The sequence below is a fragment of the Anolis sagrei genome, chromosome 1 (genome assembly GCF_037176765.1).
Source record: "Anolis sagrei isolate rAnoSag1 chromosome 1, rAnoSag1.mat, whole genome shotgun sequence".
Lineage (NCBI taxonomy): Eukaryota > Metazoa > Chordata > Lepidosauria > Squamata > Dactyloidae > Anolis > Anolis sagrei.
The window spans coordinates 294,511,651-294,539,514 of record NC_090021.1 but is presented as its reverse complement, the minus strand read 5'-3'; the positions used below and the strand labels follow the sequence as shown (position 1 = coordinate 294,539,514).

The 27,864-nt window shown below is 38.0% G+C and overlaps 1 protein-coding gene across 2 annotated transcripts in view; it reads right to left on the bottom strand.

The window, feature by feature from the left end:
* The window catches only part of DPH6 (diphthamine biosynthesis 6), a 317,073-nt gene that overhangs the window by 178,946 nt on the left and 110,263 nt on the right, over window positions 1–27,864 (bottom strand). For both annotated transcript variants that reach the window (XM_060759870.2, XM_060759864.2), the window contains exons 9-11: window positions 10,546–10,690; window positions 6,454–6,582; window positions 140–269 (exon numbers count right to left, since the gene is read on the bottom strand). In XM_060759870.2, the coding sequence (XP_060615853.2) occupies window positions 140–269; window positions 6,454–6,582; window positions 10,546–10,690 (404 nt within the window). The remainder of the gene's footprint in view (window positions 1–139; window positions 270–6,453; window positions 6,583–10,545; window positions 10,691–27,864) is intronic.

Genomic DNA, 27,864 nt, shown 5'->3' with positions numbered 1-27,864 from the left:
ATATAAACCGGTCAAAGGAAGCCCAGTATTTGCTAAAAGAAAGAAACCAAAACTGAAAAAAGTCATAAATAAAGCAGTAATAGCAATGAAGTATATTCCAGTGTATCATAAATATAAGATAGCGGGAGCAGGAGCCTACCTTGCTGGGGGACACAAATCAAATGCTGTCATATAGACTGAATTTATCACAGCAAAATCTTTCATGCTCTTCATATACAGATGGACCAAAATAATATCTGTCAATTCCAATCCTTCTGAATTTAGATGAACTGCATGTACAAAAAATGTAGATGTTAAAACAGCAAATATTAAATGTGTACAGAATGATAGCAAGAATGTTTTTACAAAGCACTTCCCAAAGAAAAGGAAATGATAACAGCTTAAAGTTTTCACAGATTGACTGAGGCCTATTACAGAGTGGCAACCGTTACTACAGAGATAGCCTGAAAGCAACACCAATATCTGATATACTGCATGGACAGCTATTATGCTTCTATTTTCTACTTGTAGAAAATGACATTCTTGCATTGTCTGCAGTGAAGTCATCAAAAGGAATTACAAACATGAGGGTTGGAATTAGAAGATCTTTCAATGGAAGGAAAATTGCAATAACCATTGTACAATGCTTAGAAATTCATATAGTTCTATAGAAATTCACATATTTTGCTTGGGGCAAAAGGTTACATAGGTAGTATAATCTCTCTGGGCTTAGTTTCACTTGTTTTACCGACCGTGGAACAATATTTTTAGATCTAGTCATACTTTCAAACAGCGATCAGCATTTCAAATTCACCAACAATTCAACAAAACACACAACCTCACATACAGATGGAAGGAGGGTGAAAAGCAAAATACAGGGGGCACTGAGGCCAAGTGTTTGTCTTTGAGATCAAATACTATTTGTGTCATGGACAACCATGATGGTAACATTCATTCCAAGCTCCAACATGGTAAGACAATGTCGATATGATTTCGCGAAGATTAAAAGAGACTAGTTCACCAAGTGAGCCAACTGGGAGAAGAGCATAGGCCAGTGTTCTCCCATGTGAACTGTCCTTGTCCACAACAAATATTACTATATATAGCAATATTTAGATTAGCTGCCTGATAAATAATTTCAACCAATTCCAGATTTCAGATAAAAACACTATTTAGCTAGAAACCATGGTTAAAAAGCTTATCAAAAATATTCTTAGACACATAAGACATTCCCAGCATCATGTCCCAAATGCACTTTGTTAGAGATTTAGGATTGTCTGCACATTGCACCTACCTCCAAAAACCTCTACATTTCACCTGTCATGTCCAGCACTTTTAAAATTTTGTCCATTACATTTGGTTTTAGGTTTTAAATGTGTCATGGTGTCATTGTTTTTAGTGTTTTATTGTTTTGCTTGATGTCTTATTATTTGCTTTATGAGTTTTACTGTTATATTCGTATGCTGTTGTTTTGTTGGTGGCCTTGGCCTTTGTAAGCCGCATCGAGTCCTTTGGGAGATTTTAGCGGGGTATAAATAAAGTTAATAATAATAATAATAATAAGAATCATTTCATTTATCAGGGTCCAATATGAAAGAGTTTTCAGACCAAGAGGTTCTATTTCAAAGGTAACTAAAGCACTTTCTTCAAAGGAGTATCTTGAACAATATATTATATATTATCAATTGAAAAGCTACAGTACTTTAAGGAGAGGAGAAGACACATATTTCCAGGATCTTGAACACATTTATTTGAAGACATGCTGAAAATAATATCCCTCAGGTGTTAAGTTGAATTGTTATACATTCCTGCTTATTGGTACTATCAAGGTTTCTTACTCGACACTTGAATTCATGCATCTTATGAAGTATACTTACCGTATATACATCTGTATAGGTCAACCTCATGTATAAATTGAGGGCAGATTGGGGTTAAAATTATGGATTTTGATATGACCCATGGATAAATCAAAGGCCATTCAGTGGAGAAAGGAAAGCAACAACATTGCCTCGGGGGAAGCCACTCTGGATACCAACATTTTCTCATTCAGGTGTTCAAAAAGGCCAGTGGTGACACCATGGCGGAGATAACAGTTCAGTGTTTCTTTTAAGTTTTCCTGGGATGGATGAAGTTCTTGCCTTTTGCCACTCTTCTCTCCTTTTTATATAAGAATTCAGTATTTATATTAACCCATGGACAGATCAACTGAGGGCGTTGATGTTGTTTTTTACTCAAATTTCTAGACTCATACATGAGTATATACAGTAAATCTATGGAAGCTTATGCTACCAACTTCTTTCTTTCAGTCTGAAAGGTACTACCAGATTCCTTTTCATACTCTCATTTTGATAAACCCTGTAAGGTTTGTTTAATCCAGCAGGCAACTGAGGAGGTATATTGTAGGCTTCAGTGGAGGGGAGATCAGCAAAAACTGCATTTGTTGGTGTGGGGCTCCTTCTACACTGTTCCTATATCCCAGGATCTGATCCCAGATTATCTGCTTATCCTGGGTTTTCTGGTAGTAGATACTTATATAATCTAGTTTAAAGTAGATAATCTGGGATCAGATCCTGGGATATAGAGGCAGTGTGGAAGGGCCCTGAATCACAAATTTGAACTTTTGCATTAACTCCAATATGACTAAACTTGGGACCTGTTTCTAGCAACCATTGAAGAACATAATGTTCATCATGGAAATAAAATATACAACATAATTATGGCAATTGAAATAATTTTAACAAGCTTTGCTATAAGCTTCTTGCTTTTGTCTAACAGACATATTTAGTATTTGACTTACAGAGTATATATATGAAATAAGGAGTTAAACAAATTAAAAAGCAAACTAGCACTGAATCTTCTGTTCTGAACCTTCTATAAACTAGCAGGCGAACAAGCTCAATGCTGAGATTTAGGACTACTTTGTGTGCTTCACAGTCCATTAGCAGATTTCCATTTGGCAAAGGACAGACTTTTTCAAAGGGCATTAAAACAATTAGCCTTGCAACAAGGCTTTTGTTTCCCCCTTTGTCACACCAGGAAAAAGAAGACAATGGACGAGTGAGCAGACAGCAGGTATGGATTTTCTAGGAAAAGGTTATAATACATACCAGAAAGAGTCTTAGTAATGTTTTGGCAAAGAAACCCAAGGTGGTTTCTTTAGATGACAGAACCATAACTCATTCAGTGTCTAGGTTCCCACCCTCTGCTCAGAAGCCAAAAATAAATATCCATAGGAAATACAAGTACTACCTGGGACCAAAGTGGTAGTAGTTTGCCAGAAATGGAAAACAATACTTTAAATGTAAGTAATCTGCCAAAAAAAACAGCAGGTTTCCTAGCCTCTGGCCAAAGAAACAACCAGTACTTTTCATTTAATTCTAATGGAATTTGGATTGTATTTGGATAGTATTTGGATTGGCCAAGGTCTGTGGAAGTATAACAAGAACCAAGTAAATGTTACACAGCCCCACTGCTTCAATTTACATATTATCCCCAAAAGATTTATGCAGAACATTGCTGCCTTTACCTACAAGCCTGATTACATCCTCCTTGCTGATTTCCAGGATGTTAAGAACTACCTTAAGGGCCCTTTAGAAAGCATGCCGCTTTTTGCTTTGCAAAATTGCTTGTGCTTCCTTATCATTCTATATTCAGTCATGAACTCAGCTGCACCAGCCAAATGTTACAATTTTATGAGCCAATACATCAAAAGTATTCGTGAACAAGAATACAAGCGTTCCCATTGCAACCTCAGAGAGTAATTTCCATTTTTATGAATGAAAAAGATGCCTGCATAAACATTTCTTTATTTAAAAGTGTAAAAATGAGGAAAGATGCAGAACAAAATGGAAGCATTTTGTTTTATATGTCAATATCTTGTGAGGGTTTGATAGTGAGAAATCCAGCTACTGCAATTCCCAAGGCAGCAATTCTTTCCTTGCATTAAGTACATAAATGAGATTTAGAGCCACTGACCTAATCCTAGACGCCAAAATGTACCACAGCAACAGCTTTTGAAAGAACTTAATTTAAAATTATGGTGATAAAGGCAGTTTAGCTAACAGAAAGCATACACAACAGGGAGTGCATACAGAGAAAGATAAAGGCAGAGAACAAGCGCTAAACTTACATAAATAACAAAGTGAAGAAAGGAGAAAGACTTTAGACTAATTACAAAAGCTTTAAAACTCACTCCCATATAAACAATGATATCTTTTAGGATCTGATTGATAATCCTATGTTTAACATTTGAAAGATGTTGCTGTAAGGTTTATTAGATTCTATCCTGCGATTGCTTGGCAAGGATCCACTTGTCTCCTTGCACTGATGAAGACTGTCAGTAGATCCCAGGAAAGAGCAATTTCCCACTTTGAGGAAAAGGCAGAACATAAATGAATATAAGACCACCACAACCACCATAATTCAAATTTGAATTTGAAATCATTAATTTTATAAAAGCTAGAGTAGCTTTCAATTCATAAGGGCGGGAGGTAGTCACACATTTAGCTATATACATCATTGCATGCTCCTTCTATTCTGTCTAATTCTTGAGGAATCAGTAAAATAGAAGCTAGCATACAAATGTATGAAACCTCCCAGAACAGAACAGTATTATAGAATTGGAAGGGTCTGTAGGAGAACAAAGAAGTGGCCATGGTATGCCCAGGAAGGGGAGTAAATTGGTATGCTAGGTATGATGGCTTCCTTGAACAGGAGTTGGGGACATGTTGTTGGATACCAACTCCAAAAAAGCTTTCCCAGTATAACCTATGATAAAAAGGGAACTTTATTACAAACTCTGATAGGCTACATATGTTTCTTGGCCTACTTTCTCTGAGAAATACTTTCTGACAGCTGGGAGTGATGGAAAGTTGCCGATTGTCCGGACACAGTTTGTTTAGAAGTGGTTGGTCCAGATTATTCAGATTACTGTATATACTCGAGTATATGCTGACCTGAATATAAGCCAAGGTACCCAATTTTACCACAAAAATTGGAAAAAATCTATTGACTTGAGTATAAGACTAGTGTGGGAAATGCAGCAGCTACTGATAAATTTCAAAAGAAATACCTTGTACCTTGCCCTTCCTGCCCTGGCTTTGCAAGAGGCTTTGGGGGAGACCCCAGTGACATCTTGCAAAGTTTTCCCAGCTGGAGAAGGAGAAGTACACAGGAGAAGGGAATTTATTTATCGTATCAGGAGCGAACCAAGGGTACAGTTGTGATGTATTTAAAAACACAAAGTTTAAAAACTTGGCATTATATTAAATGTCCCTTGACCGGTAGTTGGCCGCTTGGAGGGCCTCTGGTGTTGTTATAAGGAGGTCCTCCATTGTGCATGTGGCAGAGCTCAGACTGCAATAGATATTAATACAATTACGTTAACTGAGGCATCAGTAGGTTAAATATTTTTGAATATTTATTTCAAAGAAAAACAGTAAACTAATTCTGTAAGTGGAAAAAAGGGTCAACGAAAACAATATGGTATCATAATAACTTTAAAAGTACAAAAACCTCAGCAACCAAGCTAAAACACAAGAGTTAAAATCCTTCAAAACTGGATTCCTCCTCCTTATCTGTATGTCCAAACAGAGCATCAGTGATTGAAGAAGCCCATGGGGTCTCTTGCTATTTATAGAATCACAGGGTTAAAGCTGAATAGCCATCTGCCAGGAGGGCTTCGAATGTGTGTTCCTACCTGGCAGAAGTGAGTTGCACTGGAGGGCAGCCCTTGAGAGTGTCTTCCAACTTTAGGATTCAATAATAGCCAGGAAGGGGCAGGGAGTTCAAATGGTGCTGGAACTTGAGAAAGGAAGCGGAGGGAGCCCGGGTAGCAAACAGCATTGGAGGCTGCTGATACTTTGCCTCTCCGGGTCTGCCTTGCAAGTTGCCTCCTTCTCCCCTTGTACCTTGTCCTTCCCATCCTGGCTTTGCAAGAGGCTTTTGGGGAGACCCCAGTGACATCTTGCAAAGTCTTCCCAGTTGGAGAAGGAGAAGCACATAGGAGAAGGGAAGAAAATCTAGTGTGGAAGTGGAGGGGGCCCAGTTTGCAAACGGCATTGGTGGGGGAGGGGGGCTGCTGCTGCTGCTTTGCCTCTCCAGGTCCCCCTTGCAAATTGCCTTCTCCTCCCCTTGCCCCCTTTCCGTCTCGCCTCTCGGTCTCGCCTGGTAAAGGTCTAGTTTGAGGATTTTGCCAGCGCAAAAACATATAGAGCGATTAGGATTGTGGACCTTCACTCAAGTATAAGTGGAGGGGGGCTTTTTCAGCATTTAAATGTACTGAAAAACTCAGCTTATACTCGAGTATATATTTCTTGAGATTATTTTCTCATACTTTGCCATTCCTTAAAAAGTGCTTTTTAAATTGACTTTCAGGCCTTTAATTACACTGAGAACTGACTATACAAAGCAGCTCTAATTAAAACCCGTCTATTCTATATATTATACAGCATTTTAAAATATATAATAAACTACCTTGGAGTGACGAAAATATCACTTTAGCCGATTCCTGTACATTCTTTCCTTCAGGTGGATGGAGAGCAGTGATGCCTGTTATCCACTGGTAACCTTTTAGAGATTTCCCTGAGCATTCAAGTGTCTTACCTGTATAAATCAGAAATGTTAAAGTATGAATTTATTTATTTATTGAGCAATATATTTATATCCCCATTGAATGCAGAGAATTCTCAAGGCTGCAAAGATCCAAGAAATCAAATATAAACCTTTGTGGTGGCAATTCACTATAAACTATGTTGTATATTGAATATGCAGGCAGAAGTACTGCCACAAATATTCAAGACCAGAATTTGAAATTTTACCTTTAAAGCAAAGCATTTTATTTGTTGTTGTTCTGAAGAGACCTGCACTAGCTGTGCTGTGTTAAATTACAATGTGAGTGGAGGTTGCTCATTGGTCCTTTAAGTATGTAAAAGAAAGAAAGGGGGAAAAGCATCTTTATTCCATTCTCCCACATATGAATATTATTCTTCCGTGGAAGAACTAAAGAAACAAACAGGACTTCTCAGAAGGTAATGACTTTCCATGGTGTGCAAGTCTAATTCATGAGGATAAATAAGAGCTGAAGCCCTATACCTCAAATTTAAAGAGGCATAAGGACATCACTAGGGAGGAGATCAACATGGAAAGCTATAATAGTTATTAACACTAATGGGAATTATATGCATAAATCTTCCATCCATGCAAGAGAGCATCATTACAGTCCAAGAGTGAGAGCCTTGAACTTACCTCTGAGCTAAGAAAAATGCTGACATCTCTAATACAATTCTGAAGTAGAATGAAGCAAAGAAACCAAAAGACCTCTGCTACATATCCAAGCTCAGCTAAAAGTAAAATTTCAAACACAATATTCACATATTATTGGGCTTTAACTGTTATTAAAAATGCAACCTCCAGAGCTGGTGGAGCTAGAGCCCATTCATACTGCAAAGTTATACTGGTATTATTTTACTTTAACTATCAAGGTTTCATCCCATGGAAACCTGTATTGGCAGAGGCATTTAAAAATTCTAGCCTCATCAAACTACAAACTCCTGGATTCTATAGGATGAAATCATGGCAATAAAAGTAGAATAATAGTGCTGTATTTCTGCAGTGTGAATGAGCCAGGGGTCTCAACAATGGTGCTGCAATCACATCATCTCACTATATTGGGGGATTTCAATACTCATACTGAATCACTTTGTTGGAACCAGCTTAGGACTCCATGCCTCCCATGATAAGACCAAATCTTCCAATAAAGTATATGGTGCACCCATGTTGTAGTCACACTCTAGAGTTCATTTTCTGTGCTGCTAATCTGAGTGTATATGAACTTTCCATAGCTCTGTTGTCATGGATAGATCACTATCAGTTAGGGTTTAGATTCACTGGGACTCAGAGCCTCTGAGGGGCTGGGTGGCTCACTAGGATGGTCCATCCCAAAAGCTGATGCATTCTGGTGGATTCCTGATAACTTATAGAGAGATTTCTTGTTAACTTGGCAGGTGATCCTGTTGAAACCCTAACTACTTTTTGGAATAGAGCAATGGCCTGGACAGCAGACCTGACAGCTCTTGAGAACTTCTCTCAAAGGGTGGGTCCAATTGAGTTTCCTGGTTTATTAGGAATTAACAGTGACGAAACAAGTGAAATGAAGACCTGAGCATCGCTAACGGAAAACCTAGAACCAGGCCTGTAGCCAAGATTTTGTTTCGGGGGGGGGGGGGGGCTGAGTTTGGTTCGGGGGGGGGGCTGAGTCTGAGTGAAAGAGGGTCTATCCTAGCAAACCTTTTGTATCGTTACCCCAATACCCACATGCATATGGGATATATTGAGCAAGGTGATCAGATCATGATATGAATAAACATAACAGTTTAAATAATGTACCAGCTTAGGGTAATGCCTGCCTAGAACCGTATAACCAAATAAGAGTCCACTGGAAAATCTGTTATGACATTGGTGAAGGCAAAATCATACTTGTCTGTCAGTAATACTGCCTAGTGGGATACACTGACTGCTTATGATCTTTCTACAAACTACCCCACACAAAGAGAATGTAGACCAGTTGACTTTGAATAATTTGATTTGCAGACAAACTCATTTGCATGTGCTCTGACTGGGATGATGTAGGTCTGCGAATCCCATCACAGAGGGCATTATTAGCTGGTCTTCTATATCCTTCTCTTGGACAAAGTTCTAAAGTGTGTGATGACCTATCAGATGCAGGGTTCTAGATAAAGTGCTTTATCTAGAGCCATTTCAATCAGACTTGGTTATAGGATGTAGACTAATTTAGTTGCCATGGTGGATGATCTAAGCTAGACTCTTGACAGGGGGCGTGCTCATGTTGATTTAGCTGAACTTCTCAGCGGTTGTCAGTTCCATTGATTGTGGTATTCTTCTCTGCCACTTCTCTGGGATAGAAATTGTGAGTGCATTATTATTATTATTATTATTTTACTGAATACATAGTAACACAATCTGTGAATAGATAATTAACAACTATTGTGTGTATGCATTACATTCTAGATATTGAAATATTTATATGTTATCTATTCACCTTCTTCACAAACGTATTTCTTCTCATTACATTTTTTATTTTTCTCCCCCCCCCCATGCCCCATCCTCCCACTACATGTTCCCATATATGTTTATTTTTAACCATGAACACAGTTTTCTTATGTGAGTGCTGTTCTAAACTGGTTATGCTGGTTATGGTCCTTCCCTAAAAGAGTGAACTCAAGAGAGTGGTGCTGGGGGATTCCACTGGTAAATGAGGTCCCCCGAGGCTGTGTTCTGCCCCCACGCTCTTCAACCCTTTGTGCTCTTACATATGGAACTGCTGGCAGAGATTATCTAGAGGTTTTGGGTTCAATGGCATCAGCATGTTAATACCATCAAATACCATCTTATCTTTCCACCTAACTCTAAGGAAGTTATTATAGTACTAAACCAAAACTCTGCTGTCAATAATTGACTGGATGAGAGTGAAAAATGAAACTTATCCAAACAAGGCAGAAGTGTTACTGCTCATTGGAAAAGTAGATCAGAGGAATGGGATTCAGGCGGATTCAGACAATAAGTTGCACTTCCCCTGAAATCTCAGGATTGTATCTTGGTTGCCATTGACCACTATCAAAGACCTGTCTGATTGTCTTCTCCTAGTTTATGGAATTCCCTTCATAAAAAGATAAGCTGCTTTTTCTTTGCTCTCCTTCTGCCAGCAGGTAAAGACTTTTTTTTTTATTTAAATAGGCATTTCATGATTAACTGACTGTACAGAAAGCTCTTTTAATGGGTTTGTGTATATGTTATACTTCCAAAATTTGGGTTATGTTTTTGACTGCCTTTATGGTGGTATTTTAGCTTATTTAATTTTATTTTTTAATATCTTGGTTTTATTTTTATCTTATTTTAACTTTACTGTGAGCTAGTTTGGGTCCTATATAGGAAGAAAGGCAATATATACATTATCTAAATAAAAATATTAAAAGGGGGGAAACCCTTTTCTCCTATTTACTTATGTTTAAACATAAGGCTAAATCCAATATGTGCCCCACTTAAAGGAGAGCCATTGAAATTATTGACATCAACATTAACTGTGAATAACAAAGTAGAAGATGCAAAGAATACTTGTAAGTATTTTTGTTCTTATCCTGATGCCTGAGAAAATCCCTTGAGGAAATTGTTGACCATGGTGACATTTTTTTTATATTTCATGATTTTTGCCAAAAAGAAAAATGCATTACCGTAAAACACAACATTGTTATGCACAAAAAGGACAAGGTATTTTTTTTTCAGAAAAGTTATATATTTTTTGTTTAAATCCAAGAAATACACATTTTCACATCAGAAATGAAGTTTCATTAAGGAGCTCCAAAATTCCTGCAGCTTCTCCCCACAACTCAATCTTCTTCCAAATTTGATGAGTAGAAGAAAAATATCGAAATTAAGCAAAATATCAGGTCCTTGCTGACATGTCTCATTCTAGCTACGTAGGTCTACCACTGGATTTGTCTCTTGAATTGCTTTAGTGCTTTTAAACACTGATAGAAATAGAAGACTCACCTGATTTTTTCACAGGAGGCCAAGAAGAGTGCCAGGTGACGCAAAGGCTTTCATTTTGTTCATCCAACAAAGGCCAGGCAGTATCTTCAACCTGCTTCATCTCACAGGAACAACTCCTAGCCGGGACTTTACAAAAAAACTGCACCTGCATGAGAGAAAAATTGCAGAATGGATTACCTCCAAATTTCAACTTGGACAAATAATTCATCTTGTATGAAAAGCACACAATGCATTTTATTTTACCATTAAGTCAAGATGCTAAAACTTACTACTGGGAATATACTTTTGTCCAAGAGTTACCAGCACTTCAGTCTTTGGAAATCAATTGAACTTACACATATAAAACCAGATTGCTATGCAAGTGAACGTCACCATGTAATGATTTAATTTACTTAGCACAATTAACAGAGAATCTTTATATAGATAAAGCAATGCAAATCAATAACGCATACAGGCACATTAATCATGTTCATGATAATAGATGCAAGAAAGTGTTTAAATGCAACCTTAAAAGCTGACAATACAAGTCTATTCCACTTACAGCTAAAGGAACAAGTGAAGTGAGCAAAACAAACACCTGCCACGCTGCTGCCCTCTTCTGGTGTTGGAATAGGCATTCCTCTTCCCATCCTTCATCTAGTTCAGGTTTCATTATGATCTTATTACATTCATTCCTGAACCCATAATATTATGTTGCATCTTCCAGTACACTGGTACTCATGTCTACGCAAATCTTTTTCCTAGAGTATTTAATGGGACCTGCTCTCAAGTATGTCAAGGTTGTATTCTCTCACGCAACCTATTCAACTTGTATGTGGAACACATCATGCCATGTGCGGGGCTTGATGAATGCAAGCCTGGGGTAAAAATGGCTGGAAGAAACATTAACAACCTTAGATATGCAGATGATACCACTTTGATGGCCGAAAGCGAGGAGGAGCTGAGGAGCATTCTAATCAAGGTGAAAGAAGAAAGCGCAAAAGCTGGGTTGCAGCTAAACATAAAAAAACCCCCCAAGATTATGGCAACAAGAATGATTGATAACTGGGAAATAGAGGGAGAAAAAGTGGAGGCAGTGACAGACTTTGTATTTCTAGGCGCAAAGATGACTGCAGATGCAGACTGCAGCCAGGAAATCAGGAGACACTTACTTCTTGGGAGGAGAGCAATGACCAATCTTGATAAAATAGTGAAGAGTAGAGACATTACACTGGCAATGAAGATCCGCATAGTTAAAGCAATGGTATTCCCCATAGTCACCTACGGATGTGAGAGCTGGACCATAGGGAAGGCTGAGCGAAGGAAGATAGATGCTTTTGAACTGTGGTGCTGGAGGAAAGTTCTGAGAGTGCCTTGGACTGCGAGAAGATCCAACCAGTCCATATTTCAGGAAATAAAGCCCGACTGCTCATTGGAGGGAAGGATAGTAAAAGCAAAGATGAAGTACTTTGGCCACATCATGAGAAGAAAGGAAAGCTTAGAGAAGACAGTTATGCTAGGGAAAATGGAAGGAAAAAGGAAGAGTGGCCGACCAAGGCAAGATGGATGGATGGCATCCTTGAAGTGACTGGATTGACCTTGAAGGAGCTGGGGGTGGTGACGATCGACAGGGAGCTCTGGCGTGGGCTGGTCTCGAAGAGTCAGAAACGACTGAATGAATGAACAACAACAACAAGCTCCCAAGTATGAGACTCTAGACTTACTACCATAATTCATTCCACAACATAGGCAGGCAAATGTAGATTGTAGTTGAAATACCATTGGCTAATTTCTGATACACCAATTCATATTTGTCAGTTACAGCTATTTCTTGGTATCAATCCAACACACATTATTAAGAACTGAAACACATTCGCTAACAAAAACAACAACAACAACAATTTTATCTCTTCTTGGCAGGTTACATCTTCGCTAAAAACACACAATCATCCAAAAACATTACCAAGCCAAGATTCCAAACTAAGGTTTATTGTTCATATAAAAAATCCTGATTTGGTTTGCTGTGAGTTTTCCAGGTTGTATGGCCATGTTCCAGAAGCATTCTTTCTTGACGTTTCACCCACATCTATGGCAGGCATCCTCAGAGGTTGAGAGGTCTGTTGGAAACTAGGCAAGTGAGGTTTATATATCTATGGAATGTCCAGGGTAGGAGAAAGAACTCTTGTCTGCTTGAGGCAAGTGTGAATTAGCATTGATAATAATAAAACTTTATTTATATTCTGCTCTATCTCCCCAAAGGGACTCCAGGCGGATTCCAGACATAAAAGGCCTGAATACAACAACAATACATCCATACTAAAAAAAAAAAAAATACAACCCAACGTATAAGTACGAATTATAACTTGGCAAACTAACAATAAATAAAAATCACAGCCTGTTATGAGACAAAAAATCAAACATCAAATGGAAACAATAATTTCCAGTTTCCTTGGTAATATAGGAGAATGGGATATGTTTGCTGTAGCAATTGATCTGAAATAAAAAGTTATTTTAAAATCAACTATGCCCCTACAGAGATATGATACGAAGTAATCTCAGGTTATGAAGTATCCTTACCTCACGTAGGAAAATGCTTGAGGCTAGCTATGGACCAGTTGTTTCTGAATTAATATGAGAATAGAAGAGAAATAGGATTGACAGATAACTGCTGCCTATTTACATGCCGAGTCATTGGCTTCCTGGTAATTAAGTAACAAAAAGAAGTCAGATTCATGAATATGTAGGTGTAATCTGAATTACTTCCCATTTCTGGATTGCCATTTATCCACTGCCCAACCATGCTGCCATATTTCTTAAGAGCAGTTGGGGAGATGGATTTATTACAGCAGAATGGGAAGGGGACTGAAAGAGTGGGATTTTATTCTTAAAGCTGTCTCTAATTTCTTAACAATTATTAGGGGGAGGAATCTGAAAACAGGCCAACAGTGTTCAATCATTCACAGACTTGAAGGCAGGATAATTTTTTTCCATTCTGAATTAACTTCAAGCCATTGCCAAATAGTGCCATTTAACTTCATGGCGTTTTGCATTGTGCTGTCATCACAGCAAAAATGGAATCCTCAATTGGCTAGGATAAGAGTTGGGAGAAAGCAGTCCAAATAAACAAACAAGCAAACAAAAATTGCACCCAGAGATGCCAATTAAATTCTGAATAGATAATTGCTAGCAATAAAACAAATGAGGAAGAGTCATCAGTTTGTAAGTAATTGTTAGTTGTAACAGGAAGAAATTACTGAAATTAATTGTAACAGAAAAGAATTAATAAAATGTCAGTTATATGTTTCAATCATAACAAACACATTGTTTGAATTTTCGTGGTCTCTAACAGTTGTGAGCACTTTTGTTTGTTCTGCTATTTGGGATTTGCTTTATGAACATGCACTTCCAACCATTTATGATAACTGTGATGAACACCTTTTTTGATAGATGTATGTAAGCTCTCAAATGTATCTAACATAGCCTTTTTGATCTAAGTTGTTTTACATATTTGAAAGTAAGACTAAAAGACAGTTAATTACCAGTCTTCCATACTGTAGTCCAGATCTCTAGACACCAGAGCAACTAAATGAATGCTTTTTGATTTGCAGTAATTCTTTATCAGATGATTGTAAGGTTATATTCTGTAGTATCATGCCAAAAACTCATATAAAGGGGATGGATTTGGCCTTGTGACTACTTTCCCTTCATAAAAGTTTAACACTACATGAATCCACCACCACAGAAACTCTAGCAGCGTCACCACAACTAGATCAACATGAGAATAGGGATTCTTCATGGGGTTAGGTGTACCACTGCTAAGACACGCAGAGTTGCCTGTATACTAATTGTTTTCAGACTAAGACTGAAATCAATGTATCGTCTCTCTTGACAAACTTAACACACAAATCAAATCATGTACACAATACTCACTGCTAGCCTATCTTTAAAGAATAACATCTGTGTTTTTCTTTGTGCACAACCAATTAAAAAGATAATGTTTTGGCAATATTAAACAAGTTCTTAGAGATGAATAAATTATGCAGAGCTCTCTCTCTCTCTCTCTCTCGTTTAGAAATATTTTTTATTCCTGGTTAATATGTAGTCTGATGTGGTTACATGTGTGTTCAGGATTGGGCCCTTGTAAACTTCTTGGAATAAAGAACCTGATTTTGCTACATGCTTCAAGTTTCATGTACACCTTAAAAAGAACAACCATAATTAGCAGCCTCGGTGTCTAACTTGTCAGAGATCTTCATTTCCTCCGCAGAGGAGGCTTGTTGTTACAAAAATCTAAAACTGACAGCATTTCTCCCACTGAGCAGATCTCAGAATAGAACAGAGCATAAAACTCTGAAGTAAGAAGGGAAAGGCTCTGATAATCTCTTTGCTTCTTGTTTTCTGCCTTGATCACCTCTCCTGTTAAAACAACATTTTGAGTGGAGACCACATGCAGCTTCTTGCTCTGTGAAGAGACACATAAGATAGGTATTACTTGGGTGGGAACTGACTTGCCATATCAAGTAATGAACAGGTAAAATAATATTTTCTCTTTCATGGAAGGAAAATGAAGAAATGTCTGTCTTTGGGGTTGCATAAAATGGAATTAATTTCTTAAAGGAGAAAATCAAGGATACATGTTTTGCTTCTTCCTAAACAAAAAGTATAGGAAGAATATCTGAAGATGCCAGCCACAGATATATGTGAAATGTCAGGGGAGAATGCTACTGCACACAGTAATGCCATACAGCCAATAAAACCTCACAGCAACCCAGTGATTCTAGCCATGAATGCCTTCGACAATACAAAAAGTATACTTTCACCATTCTAAAATAAAAGTAGATTTCAGTACTGATAAATCAAATTTTCAATGGACGCAGACGTATACTACAATTTTATCAGCAATAGATTGCCTTTCCAGGTGGGAACAAAAATACAGCAACACTTTAGGGATGTTATATAGGTTAAGGACACTCTTCTCCCATTCTGCCCACAATCTCTCACTGATAGCTAATAAACACAAAGGAGAAGGGGGAAGCTTATAGTTAAGGCAATACTTTTAAATTACCTAGCACAAATAAGATGCAAATCTCCTTTTAAAAACTCTTTACAAAAATAGCATGTCAAAGTTTTTGAACTGCTTTGATCCTATGGAGATTAAGAGAAGATTTTGTGCTTTAAAAAGCAGGATAAATTTAAGAACAGATAACTCAAATCTTAAATGCCAAGATGCTGTTCTCTTATTCCATAAGACTTCAGATTATTTGCCAAGCACATTTTCTTATTTTGCCTGCATTTAAAAATCATATTTGATTTGATTTATTTGAAAAACCTGTTTGGTTTTGTTTTTATAGGAGAATGAAATGTTTCATAAAACAGTCACGCCATTAAATACAATGAAATCCGCAAAACACTAATACATTTATTCGCCAACCAACATGTAGAAAATACATCATGGTAGATTTTGGAGCTTAACTGGCTTTTTCGTCGAGCAAAGATGTTAAAAATCACACAGGAAAAGAAAAATGATGGTATTAGAGTCACACCATTAATGAACCTCATCAGAATCCAGGTCCTATCAGAAACCATACCAAACAACATATCTTTGCTATCTATATAACCCAAAGTATTGCTTGCATCATTATTTTCTATGAACACAAGGCCAGTAATGCACTACCTAAGAGGCATTTGAAAATGAAACTATGTTTATTTAATCGCACATACATTTTACAGTCCCACAACTGTGAAATTGTACCATTATGGGGTTGCTATGTTTGTGATTGGTTGGCTTTGTCACTTGGTCATGGAACTCAAGAAAGTTGTACTCCTGCCTTTATGGTATTGTCTTACAGATGTTGCACTATCCAAGAAGTATTAAAAAGGAAACATAAACTTAAGCTTCCCCTCCTTATATACCAATGCAGTAAGGGTATATTTCAGTTAACAAAACAGATGTGCTCCTAGGCATTACTTTTTTAACAAAAAAAATTGGTACCAGAAGCAGAAATATCATGGAAAGAATAGGGAATATTGCAAAAAAGAAGAGCAGTTCAACACGTTTCAGCAACCTTTTTCAGAAATATTTGCATTTGAAATGAAATAGCGAAGTCAGATTAGAATTGCACAAGTAAAAAAAATATATTTTGAAGCCTCAAGAAAGTACATGGAAACATCTTCCAAAATACATCCAGGAATAGTTTTTTCTTCAAAACATCAGGCTTCATTTTCCTTATTATTTCCATTTTGGTAATAAAACTTCTAGATCTAAACATTTTAACAGGATGGTGGGAGGTTTATTGGCTCTTCTCTTCACCCTCTATTTTGCTGTTCATAAATGTTCTGCAGGTGATTCTGGAAGTAGCTGCTCTTTCCTTCGTTTTTTGTAGCCAGCACACATGGCTACAGTACAATCAGCTAGAACAGGAGCCCATTTTTCCCCCAGCTCAGACTTTACTGTATTGGGTTGTTGTAGGTTTTTTCGGGTTATATGGCCATGTTCTAGAGGCATTCTCTCCTGATGTTTCGACTGCATCTATGGCAAGCATCCTCAGAGGTAGTGAGGTCTGTTGGAACTAGGAAAATTGGGTTTATATATCTGTGGAATGACCAGGGTGGGACAAAGAGCTCTTGTCTGTTGGAGCTAGGTATTAATGTTTCAACTGACCACCCTGATTAGCATTTGATGGCCTGGCAGTGCCTGGGGCAATCTTTTGTTGAGAGGTGATTAGATGTCCTCTGATAGTTTTGTTTTAATGCGTTTTAAAGATTACATCAGACAAATCATTTTGAAAGGATGCAGTTTTATTTGGCATGCATAATCCTCTTCAAATTCTGACTTGATATCCCCAGTACCATAGTATGCTTATGAGAATTTTGGCAATTGATTAGTGGATGCTGTCACTGCTTCTATATTTTCAGGTATTTTCATGGTCCTAGATCTGCCAGGTGATTTTCTTTTCAGTGTGGATCCTGTTGCCCAAAAATTAGAAATCCATAGCAAAACCATTTTCCAATATGGAAGAGATGCATTTTGACCAAGTGCAAATAATAATTGAGAGTATACAATTTTTACTTCCACCACATGCTGCCAGAGATGGTTGCATTATTCTGCCCAATGGTTAAAGATATCAATCCTTGAAATCAGAATATTTTATGTTTTAATATATCACTCCCACACTTTGTGTGACACTGCAGATCATGAAACTTGCATGCTAATATTGTTCTATTTAAATATTCCAAGTAAAATTATGTGGATTTTTACATACTATTTACTCTCAAAATTAAAACTTGGTAAGAAGAACCTTACATTTACATTCCTTGAGCAACTTAAGCTTTTTTTCCTAAACAAGGAAAGAAAATTCCACCTGTAATTAAGGTCTACCGAAATGTTAACAATAAAAGGTGTGAAAGCAGCAGTGACATAATACTTCTAAAAATTATTGTGATTTAGAAGCTTCCTAAATGGAAAATTCATGTCACAGCAATATGATATGCGTTTTTTCCCAACTAAGGTAAGAAAGAGAATGTTGAAAAAATGCCAAAACTTCAGTTAAATATAAGCTGAAATTCTTTTAGGATAATGCAAATATAATATCTTCCAAGACCAGGTAATAAGGCAGCAAGAACACACTTAAACGTGAAAGCAATTCTGGGAAGTGTTTTGATTGGGATAAGCAGTGCCTTAAAGCTACCAAACCCCTTCCTCTGGAGAGCCATCAAACTGGACACCTGATTGCCTAGTAGAAGTGCTATGACTCTATTTCAGACTAGTGTCAATGTAGAAATTATGGCACCATAGAGTGCTATTTTTTTCGACACCAGCTCATACACACACCAATCAAGTCTCCCATTGAAATTAATGGAATGTGCAAAGCATTTTGGTCAAGTTATGCATTTATTTTGTTTTATTTATGTACTGTCATTCTCCCAGCATAGGAGGCAAAGCAGCTTATAGTATACATTAAATCAAAATGTAGCTAAAACTACATAAAGTACAACTGTTTAAAACATTTTAAAAATCTAACTGAAACATTTTAAAAACAGTTTAAAAGATTTAAGATAGTAAATACCCTAAAGACTGTCTGATCTTGAAAGTTAAGCAGGGTCAGTCCTGTTTCCTACTTGCATGGAAGATTATCAATGTCTACCAAGCGCTATGGCTGTATTTTAGAGAACGGAACTGAGCATTCCTTGCCTATGAAACTCATGGGTTGTCATAAGACGACAGGCAACTTGAAGGCATTTACAAACACAAATGAGATAAAATCACAGCATGCCACATTTAAAAACTCTTCTGTCACAACAATTTATGAGCCAAAGCCTCGCATAAATAAAAAAGATCGTTATCTACTGACAATAAGAGTAAGACAACTGAATCGCCTGTTGAGGTGTTCCAAAACTAAGGAACAGCCATCAAGAAGGTCTCTCTTCTGTCTCCTCACAGGAGTCAGAAGAGATACCTTACAATCTTCAAATTGTAAGATTCAAGAAGGCTCTCACAGGGAGAGACAAACTTTCAATCTGGAACTAAGCTGTATCAGGTTTTAAGCAGTAGGTCATAAGTAGCACTTTGGCTTGAGTCTAGAAACGGGCTGATAGCAAATGAAGTTATTCCAAAAAGAGAAATCATATGTTTAATATAATATTCCCAACAGGTTGCACCTAATTTCTCTGTTCACAAAACACTTTTTGATCCAGCTCAGAATTCCATTAATGGTGATTTTAGCTGATTACCCCTTCCCTCTGCAGCCTTATATATACCCATTAATCTGTTCCTTACTCAACTTTTTATCATTACATCCAAAGAAGACAAAACTACATATACTCTCATCAGGTTAAAAAACCAATTACATATCAGAATCCTTTCAAAGGGGCATTATAAAAAAGAAGCAACATTCATAACTACTATCAGAAGTTTCCAGCTTTGAACAAGCTAATACCTTTTAGCTCTCTCCCAGCCCTCATGGTTGTTGCAATTACAGTGAGCCATCCTGATCTGTAGTCTACCGATCTGTGGTTTCAAATGACTACAGATCATTGCAGCCCATACCTAAAATGGTGATGACATACACATGAATATGTGAGGGCCTTCTCAGCGGTGGCCCCTCGGCTGTGGAACTCTCTCCCCAGTGACACCAGGTAAGCCCTATCCCTCTTGATTTTAAGGGGAAAAAAGTAAGAACTGGCTCTTCTTACAGGTGTTTGGTGAACAGGAAACTATAGAATGAGACTTTAACAGCTTGAATAACAGACAATGGATTTTGGAAAACGATTTGGACATGAGATTACATCTTGGCATTTTATATCGTTTTAATCTGTTTAATTCATTGATATGTGTTTTAATTGTGTATATGTTTATATTGTTTATATTTTGATGAGATGTGTTTATTGTTTACCTGTGTGGCATTGAATTTTTCCAGATTTGTAAGCCACCTTGAGTCCCCTCTGAGGTAGAGAAAGGCGGAATAGAAATGAAGTTAATTAATTAATTAATAATATGGGATACATTTTTTGCAGGACCTAGAACTAAACTTCTACCAATCCAGAGGACCCATTGTATTTCTAACTATTCTATTGTCCTGTTGCTCACATTAGTGAGTGTATTCATCCATCCATCCAGATGTTTTCTTTTGACATTTTTCTTCAGTGAACTTTCAAGAATCCAAATGGCATAGTGTTTGGAATGCTGGACTAGGATTCCACATTACCTACTTCTGGATCAAAGGAATTTGGCAAATGGCTTTGCAAAGATGGGTAGAGAAGTAAATATTTCCATTTGATAGCACAAATAAAAATCATTGGAAGGGGAAGGCAAAATGGAGTTGGAAAAGAGTCTGCTACAATTGATTCAGGACTCTCACTAGCCCTAGTGTTGAAGGCAACAGTATTTATTTATTTATTTAGTTACAATATTTATATGCCGCCTCTCTCACTCCGAAGGGACTTGGATTGGCTTACAAGTTATATGTACATAAAATATATATTATATTGTTAGAATAGTACAATATTAGTATTATATATTACTATCTTATATATTATATATTACATGTAATATGAAATATTAAATTATTATAATGTATTATTAGTATTATATTGTATTACATTATAGTATTATCAATATTATATGTGTATACAATATATTATATTATTAGCACAGCACAATATTAGTATTATATATTACTATAGTACTATACCACTATACTGTAATATTATTAGCAATATTACATGTAATCCTCTGAGGATGCTTGCCATAGATGCAGGCGAAACGTCAGGAGAAATGCCTCTAGAACATGGCCATATAGCCCGAAAAAACCCACAAGAACTGAGTGATTCCAGTCATGAAAGCCTTCGACAATACATTAAATGTAATATATATAACTATTATTAGCATTATATAGTATTATGTTATAGTATTATTATCAATATTATATTTGTATACAACATATTATAGTATTAGCACAACACAATATTAGCATATATATTACTATATTGTTGCTGGGGAGAGGGGCTCCCAACCGATGACCCAGGAGACAAGGTAGAACTCTGGCTTCCTGGGTTCCCTTCTTCACTCTGGCTCCAGAACGTTGGTTGGTGCTGGGGGGAGTATCTTTATTAATCTCGTGTTTAATCTCGTGTGTGTAATTAGAATAACTGAGTAAAAAAATGAATGGCATCAGACTGTCGGTCTTACTGAAGGAGGTGGACAACACTTTTTGAGTTGCTGTCAATTGAACTTTGCATTTCATCATTTATTTGTTTTATATGTTACCACTACTGGAATGGCTCATATATATACAAAAAGAGGGTACTACTTTGCCTTTTCCTCTTCCAATCAAGAAGCAGGACTATAAGACACTATATTGCAATGAAATTTTAGTGATGGCCAAAATATAACATAAATCTAACTTACAGTGTTCCAGTTGTATGACACACCATCAAATCGAGCCTTTGGGATGTGTGAGAAATGGCTACATAAAACTACTGTACTGGGAAAGTCAGGAAAAAGTTGGAAATTTCACATTCTATTAAGTGTATATGAAATTCTGAGATGAGAAGTAAAATATTGATGAAACGACTTCACACAACAATGGCTCTGTTTTTCCATTATGAAGAATACAAGGCCTCTGTGGACAGTCATGAATTTTACATAATAAATGTTACCATTAAGTGTTTATCGTATACCTAGAAAACAAAGTTTGCCTGACATATCCATAGTTTTTAAAAGTTTTTATATGTATAAAATATGTAGGCAAAATAGTACTCTTCTTTTTAAAAAAATGAAAACAGGGTACAAGAAGTTTTTCAATTATTATGCAAAAATGCATCTTGAAGTTCTGCAGTAATGTATTAAACCAGAACAGTGAATAAAATGTTATTCTCCCTCAGGCACACAGGCTCATTGTGCTGCCAGAAACAACCTAAAACAAATTTCCAGTGAGCCTTTGTAGTTAAATATGAAGAGATTTATCTAAAGAAAATACAGTGGAGAACAGTGGAAGAGAGCAGAAGCATATTATTAGACTAAGGAATGCTAGCCAAAGTTGTGGAATGATTATAAAATATTCAATTGAGGGAATGTAAAATTAACACCTGTGAATCATAACTAAGAAGAATTACATGTTTGAACAAAAAAGTCAACATGCTGTGCCTTCTACAAATATCATTCTTGTTCCATCTAGTTAGCCCCAACAGTTTCTACTACAATTACCACAAATTGTGAGAACCGTATCAAGCAACCTGTTGTTTCTGTGCACACTGGTTCACTATTCTATATGATCATGCTTACTTTTTGTGCACAATGCTTACAATGCTCCATTTGGATTTTCTCTGCAGCATTGAGAAACCATTACTACATAGCGGCCCTGCTAGGTCTCTGATAAATTGCTCATAGAGTCATAGGCTATTTCCTTCTGACCATCAGCAATTAATGATTAGACAAAATTAACTACCTTAAGTTTCTATATCAGGAAAAAGGTAAATAAAGGTAGATAAATAACCCATAATAATCATACAAAATAAGAGGAGCATTGTTTCAGCTATCTGAAGAGCAATTACTGTTATCAACAAAAAGTGAATCTTGATCACTGTTCTGATCTGTTATAGAACCAGAATCCATCTCCTTACGTAAAAACAAAAAGTATCAACATCAAGTTATTCAGGATAGTAAAGATGAAAAACTGGACTGTAAAGTGTTCCAAACTATATGAATAAGCAATAAAGTGGCAAATACATTTGATGGCATACTGGAATTGTAAATTGGTACACAACTCTAACTTCACATATATGCTGATGGTGTCTGATCTGATTGTGACTGAACATGAATACAATTTAGGGCTCTTTTAGATATCTCAGCTAAAATGGTGAGAGAGCATGCAGCAGCTGTAGAAAAAGTGAAAAGGGACCACTACCAAATGAATGAAAATAATATTGCCATTATCATGATCTTATACAAATACGAAAGGGCCTGTATGAATTGGTATGCGGTCAGACTGAGAAATATGTCAGATCTGCACATGCATATTCTATATATTCACCATTTTTCTGTGCATCCGTAAACACATCTCTTGCATAAAGTTATGAAAATAAAAAGCAAGCCATGAAAATTCATGGCAGTTATTATATCTAGCAATTCTATACCGATTAACAAGAAGTGTGCATGATGGAGGGAAGTCAGAAAATCGAATAGGTGGAGAGTGTCAGTTCAGAGCTAACAGTTAAAATCAAAGATGGAGGGAACAGGTAATTTGATGAAATAATCAAATAATACAGCGGTGATTGGGATAAATTATTATTTGTTATTCCATGTGAAATGACCAAGGACAAGCTGAAATGTATCCAGAAGAATGTATCAATGATGGTAAATATCTGGAAACTAGACCATTTAGAGCACAGTTAAGGGGGCTGGGTATGTTCAGTAGAGGTGTGTCTGGATCATGGTTCAAGTCAGCATTTTAACTTTGTCCTGACTTTGTCTTGATTGATGCAGATCTGCCCTGATCTCAAACCAAGATTAAAACTATCTTCACAGTGCTGTCACAAGGATGATGGAGCAAGCTGGTCCATCATAGAGTAGAATTTGATCCAACAGATAAGAATTACAAGAAAAGATATCTTGGCTATGCATTAGAAAGTTGCATTCAAAAACATTGTAGTGTTAGTCTGTTTCAGAATAAAAAGTTATACATGAATCTAGTAACATGTTTAAGACTAAGGAAAAAAATCTAGCATACGCTTTCATGAACTCAAATAATGGCAGGCCCTCACCAGATGCAAAAACTGTCCAATAGTAGAATGGACAACCTCATGAGGTGGAGGACTTTATTTTGAGCTTTTAAAATAAAGTCTGCCAAAGCATGCCTTAGCCAGTTTTTGTTTTTAGTTAGTTGTTGGGTTTTTTTTTGTTTTGTTTTTTTGCAATGGCAGGGAGCTGAAGTAGATGAGCCTTAGGATTTCATCCAAATGTTTGATTACAGACTTTTTTCCCTTCTGTTATTTTTCACTAAAATATATCCTATTGATTTTAATTCATTCATGTATTCCGATTAGTTCACGGCAAAATACAGTGAACTGTCTGGATCCATGGGATCCAGATCCACAATTTCCAGATACCATGACTTATAGCAGCCCTTTCCAGCAATTTTTACACTTTAATGTTTTAAGAGCATTAGCCTCCTAGCCCAGCCCTCCATTGTCGCACTTTCTCTTGGCTCTACGTATGAATCATTGGACTTCGGAATCATGAGCCTGAACCCATTATTTGTTGTTTCAGCCATGGTATTTTTATGATGTCTGATTCTGATCCATCTCTCCGTTGCCATGGACCGACCACCACCTGGTCAGCTTTAGACTCACTGCACCCCCTAACCTCCGCAGAGGTGGAGGACCCATTAAGCTGGTCCGCCCCAGGAGGCTTATGGATCCGGATGGATTCCTGACGGCTCTTGGGGAATTTCCCGCCACCTCGGTAGGTGATCCTGTTGATGCCCTGGTCGCTCTCTGGAATGGGGAGATGACTAGGGCAATAGACACGATTGCTCCAGAATGTCCCCTCTCAAGTAGCCGAGCTAAACCAGCTCCTTGGTTCACCGAGGAGCTGGCAGCGTTGAAGCGAAAGAAGAGGGAACTAGAGAGTGTGTTGTGTTCGGATCCGAGCGAGCCAAATCGAACACGGTTTGTGTCCTTTTTAAAGGCATATGCCGCGGCTATAAAAGCCGCTAAGAAGACTTTCTTTGCGGCCACTATTGCGTCTGCAAAGAACCGTCCGGCTGAACTGTTCCGAGTTGTCAGAGGCCTGTTAAAACCCACCACTCAGGATGGGTGCCCTGATGACTCGGCAGCTCGCTGTGAAGCTTTTGCTCAGTTCTTTGCAGACAAAGTCGCTTTGATCCGCTCTGGACTGGATACCATATTAACGGCAGTCTCTGAGGATGTAACACGAGCATCTGCTTGTCCAGTTTTGATGGATTCATTTCAATTGGTTCAATCCGAGTATGTGGACAAGGTGCTTGGAGGAATGAGAGCTACCACATGCATCCTAGACCCCTGCCCATCCTGGCTTCTGAAGGAGGCCAGAGGGGGATTGGCCGAGTGGGTGAAGGTGGTGGTTAATGCCTCCCTTCGGGAAGGCAAAATTCCAGCCAGCTTAAAGCAAGCTGTGATAAAACCGCTGTTGAAAAAACCATCACTGGACCCCACTCAATTCGTCAACTATCGGCCTGTTTCCAATCTCCCCTTTTTGGGCAAAGTCATGGAACGTGTGGTGGCCTCACAACTCCAGGCATTCTTGGTAGACACGGATTATCTGGACCCAGCACAGTCTGGCTTTAGACCGGGGCATGGTACTGAGACAGCCTTGGTCGCCGTAGTGGATGATCTGTGTCGGGAGCTCGACAGGGGGAGTGTGTCCCTGTTGGTGCTGCTTGACCTCTCAGCGGCCTTCGATACCGTCGACCTCGCGGGGATGGGTCTTGGAGGTACTGTTCTGCAGTGGCTCCGCTCATTCCTCGAGGGTCGGTCTCAGAAGGTGTTACTGGGAGACTCCTGTTCAACCCCACAACCTTTGTCTTGTGGGGTTCCTCAGGGTTCAATACTGTCTCCCATGTTGTTTAACATCTACATGAAGCCGCTGGGCGAGATCATCCGGAGTTTCGGAATGCGATGTCATCTGTACGCAGATGATGTCCAACTCTGTCACTCCTTTCCACCTGCTACTAAGGAGGCTGTTGAGGTCCTGAACCGGTGCTTGGCCGCTGTGACGGTCTGGATGGGGGCGAACAAATTGAAATTGAATCCAGACAAGACAGAGGTACTCCTGGTTAGTCGCAAGGCCGAACAGGGTATAGGGTTACAGCCTGTGTTAGACGGGGTCGCACTCCCCCTGAAGACGCAGGTTCGCAGTTTGGGTGTGATCCTGGACTCATCGCTGAGCCTTTAACCCCAGGTTTCGGCGGTGACCAGGGAGCATTTGCACAGTTAAACTTGTGCGCCAACTGCGACCGTACCTTGGGAAGTCTGACTTGGCCACGGTAGTCCACGCTCTGGTTACATCCCGTCTTGACTACTGCAACGCTCTCTACGTGGGGTTGCCTTTGAAGACGGCTCGGAAGCTCCAATTAGTCCAACGGGCGGCAGCCATGATACTAACCGGAGCGGGACGCAGGGAGCATACAACTCCTCTGCTGTACCAGCTCCACTGGCTGCCGATTTGCTACCGGGCCCAATTCAAAGTGCTGGCGCTGGCCTTTAAAGCCCTAAACGGTTCTGGCCCAACTTATCTATCCGAACGTATCTCGGCCTATCACCCCACCAGGACCCTAAGATCTTCTGGGGAGGCCCTGCTCTCTATCCTGCCTGCTTCACAGGTGCGGCTGGCGGGAACGAGAGACAGGGCCTTTTCTGTGGTGGCCCCTCGGCTTTGGAATGCCCTCCCCATAGAGGTGAGATCAGCCCCTTCGCTGATGGTATTTCGAAAAAGGTTGAAGACATGGATGTTTAAACAAGCATTCGATTAATCTGGTGCAACGAAACTGATGAACAAGGATTGGTTAATCACAGACGACGAAATTGGATTGCGACTACAATTAAGAGATGCATTGGATTATTATTGGTGGCCCAATAATATCGTGTATTGTGTATGTGTTTTTATGCTTTTTAATGGAATATTGCTGCTTGTTGTTGTGTTGTAAACCGCGTTGAGTCGCCGATTTAGACTGAGAAACGGCGGTATATAAGCACAATAATAAATAAATAAAATAAATAAATAAACAATATTTGCATTAGTCTTGACTCGGTGCATAATGCAGCCTGGTTAAATTCCATTGCCTATTAAATGAGCCACCAACTATGACTACTGATTTTTTTCATTAAAAAGAATTACAAAATATTTACAAGTTGAAGGGCTTTATTGGAAGGTTCTAGAAAAAAAAAGAATCAACGTTCTTCAAGACTGAATGTTTTCCTTGTCAATATGATCAGCTCTTTAGTCTTACGGGGTGAAACTCTTAAGCCAGTGATACATTATGCTCTTGAAAAACCAAAGTCCCATCCACAGTTAGAATTTATTGAAAACACAGCTTATTATAGCATGACAGAAAATAAATTAATCTGAAGATTGTAATGCCTTTTGCCATGATTCCATCATAGTACAAAACAAACTATTTTCCTCCTTAACTCTACAAGACATTAAGTGTATACCAAAATCTACACCACAATTCCATAAATGCAAGCTCTTTAAGAATGTGACAGCTTTGTCTACAATGAATTTGAAATATGATTTCCTATAAAACTGCTTGAAACGGTGGGGCTTTAAGAAAATCTTAAACATCTACATAAGAAGGAGGAAAGAGCTTCTGAATAGATAAAAGTAAAATCTTGATTCTTATATAAAATGTTATGCATTTTAATATGATTTTTTGCCTGATTTATGTAAAGCTTTGTGTTTTTCATTTTCCCTGGCCTGTCACGTTGTAGTGATGTATGGAGCATTTTAGCATCAAGTTTGCCATGAGCAATAAAGTCAGTGCCCCTAAGAAATATTAATATATTTCCACTTTTTCCTTCCCTTTCTAAGAGTGTTCTTATTCAGCTTATTTGGTTTCACTTCACATAGTCAGCTGGCATAATTTTCAGCCTCACAGTAATATTTTAAGGCTTTGCATTATTAAAAAAAAGGATCCCTGTCAAACAAGGTATGTACTAAAACACCAGATCTGAGAATGGAGAACACGGTGCTAAGAAAGGGGAAAGTCTCAACAAAGGAATAATTTTATTTTTTAAAATTAGTAATCATGGCTCTTTTTTCTAAGTACACAGCACACCTTTGCTAAATAAAGTATATTGCAGCAT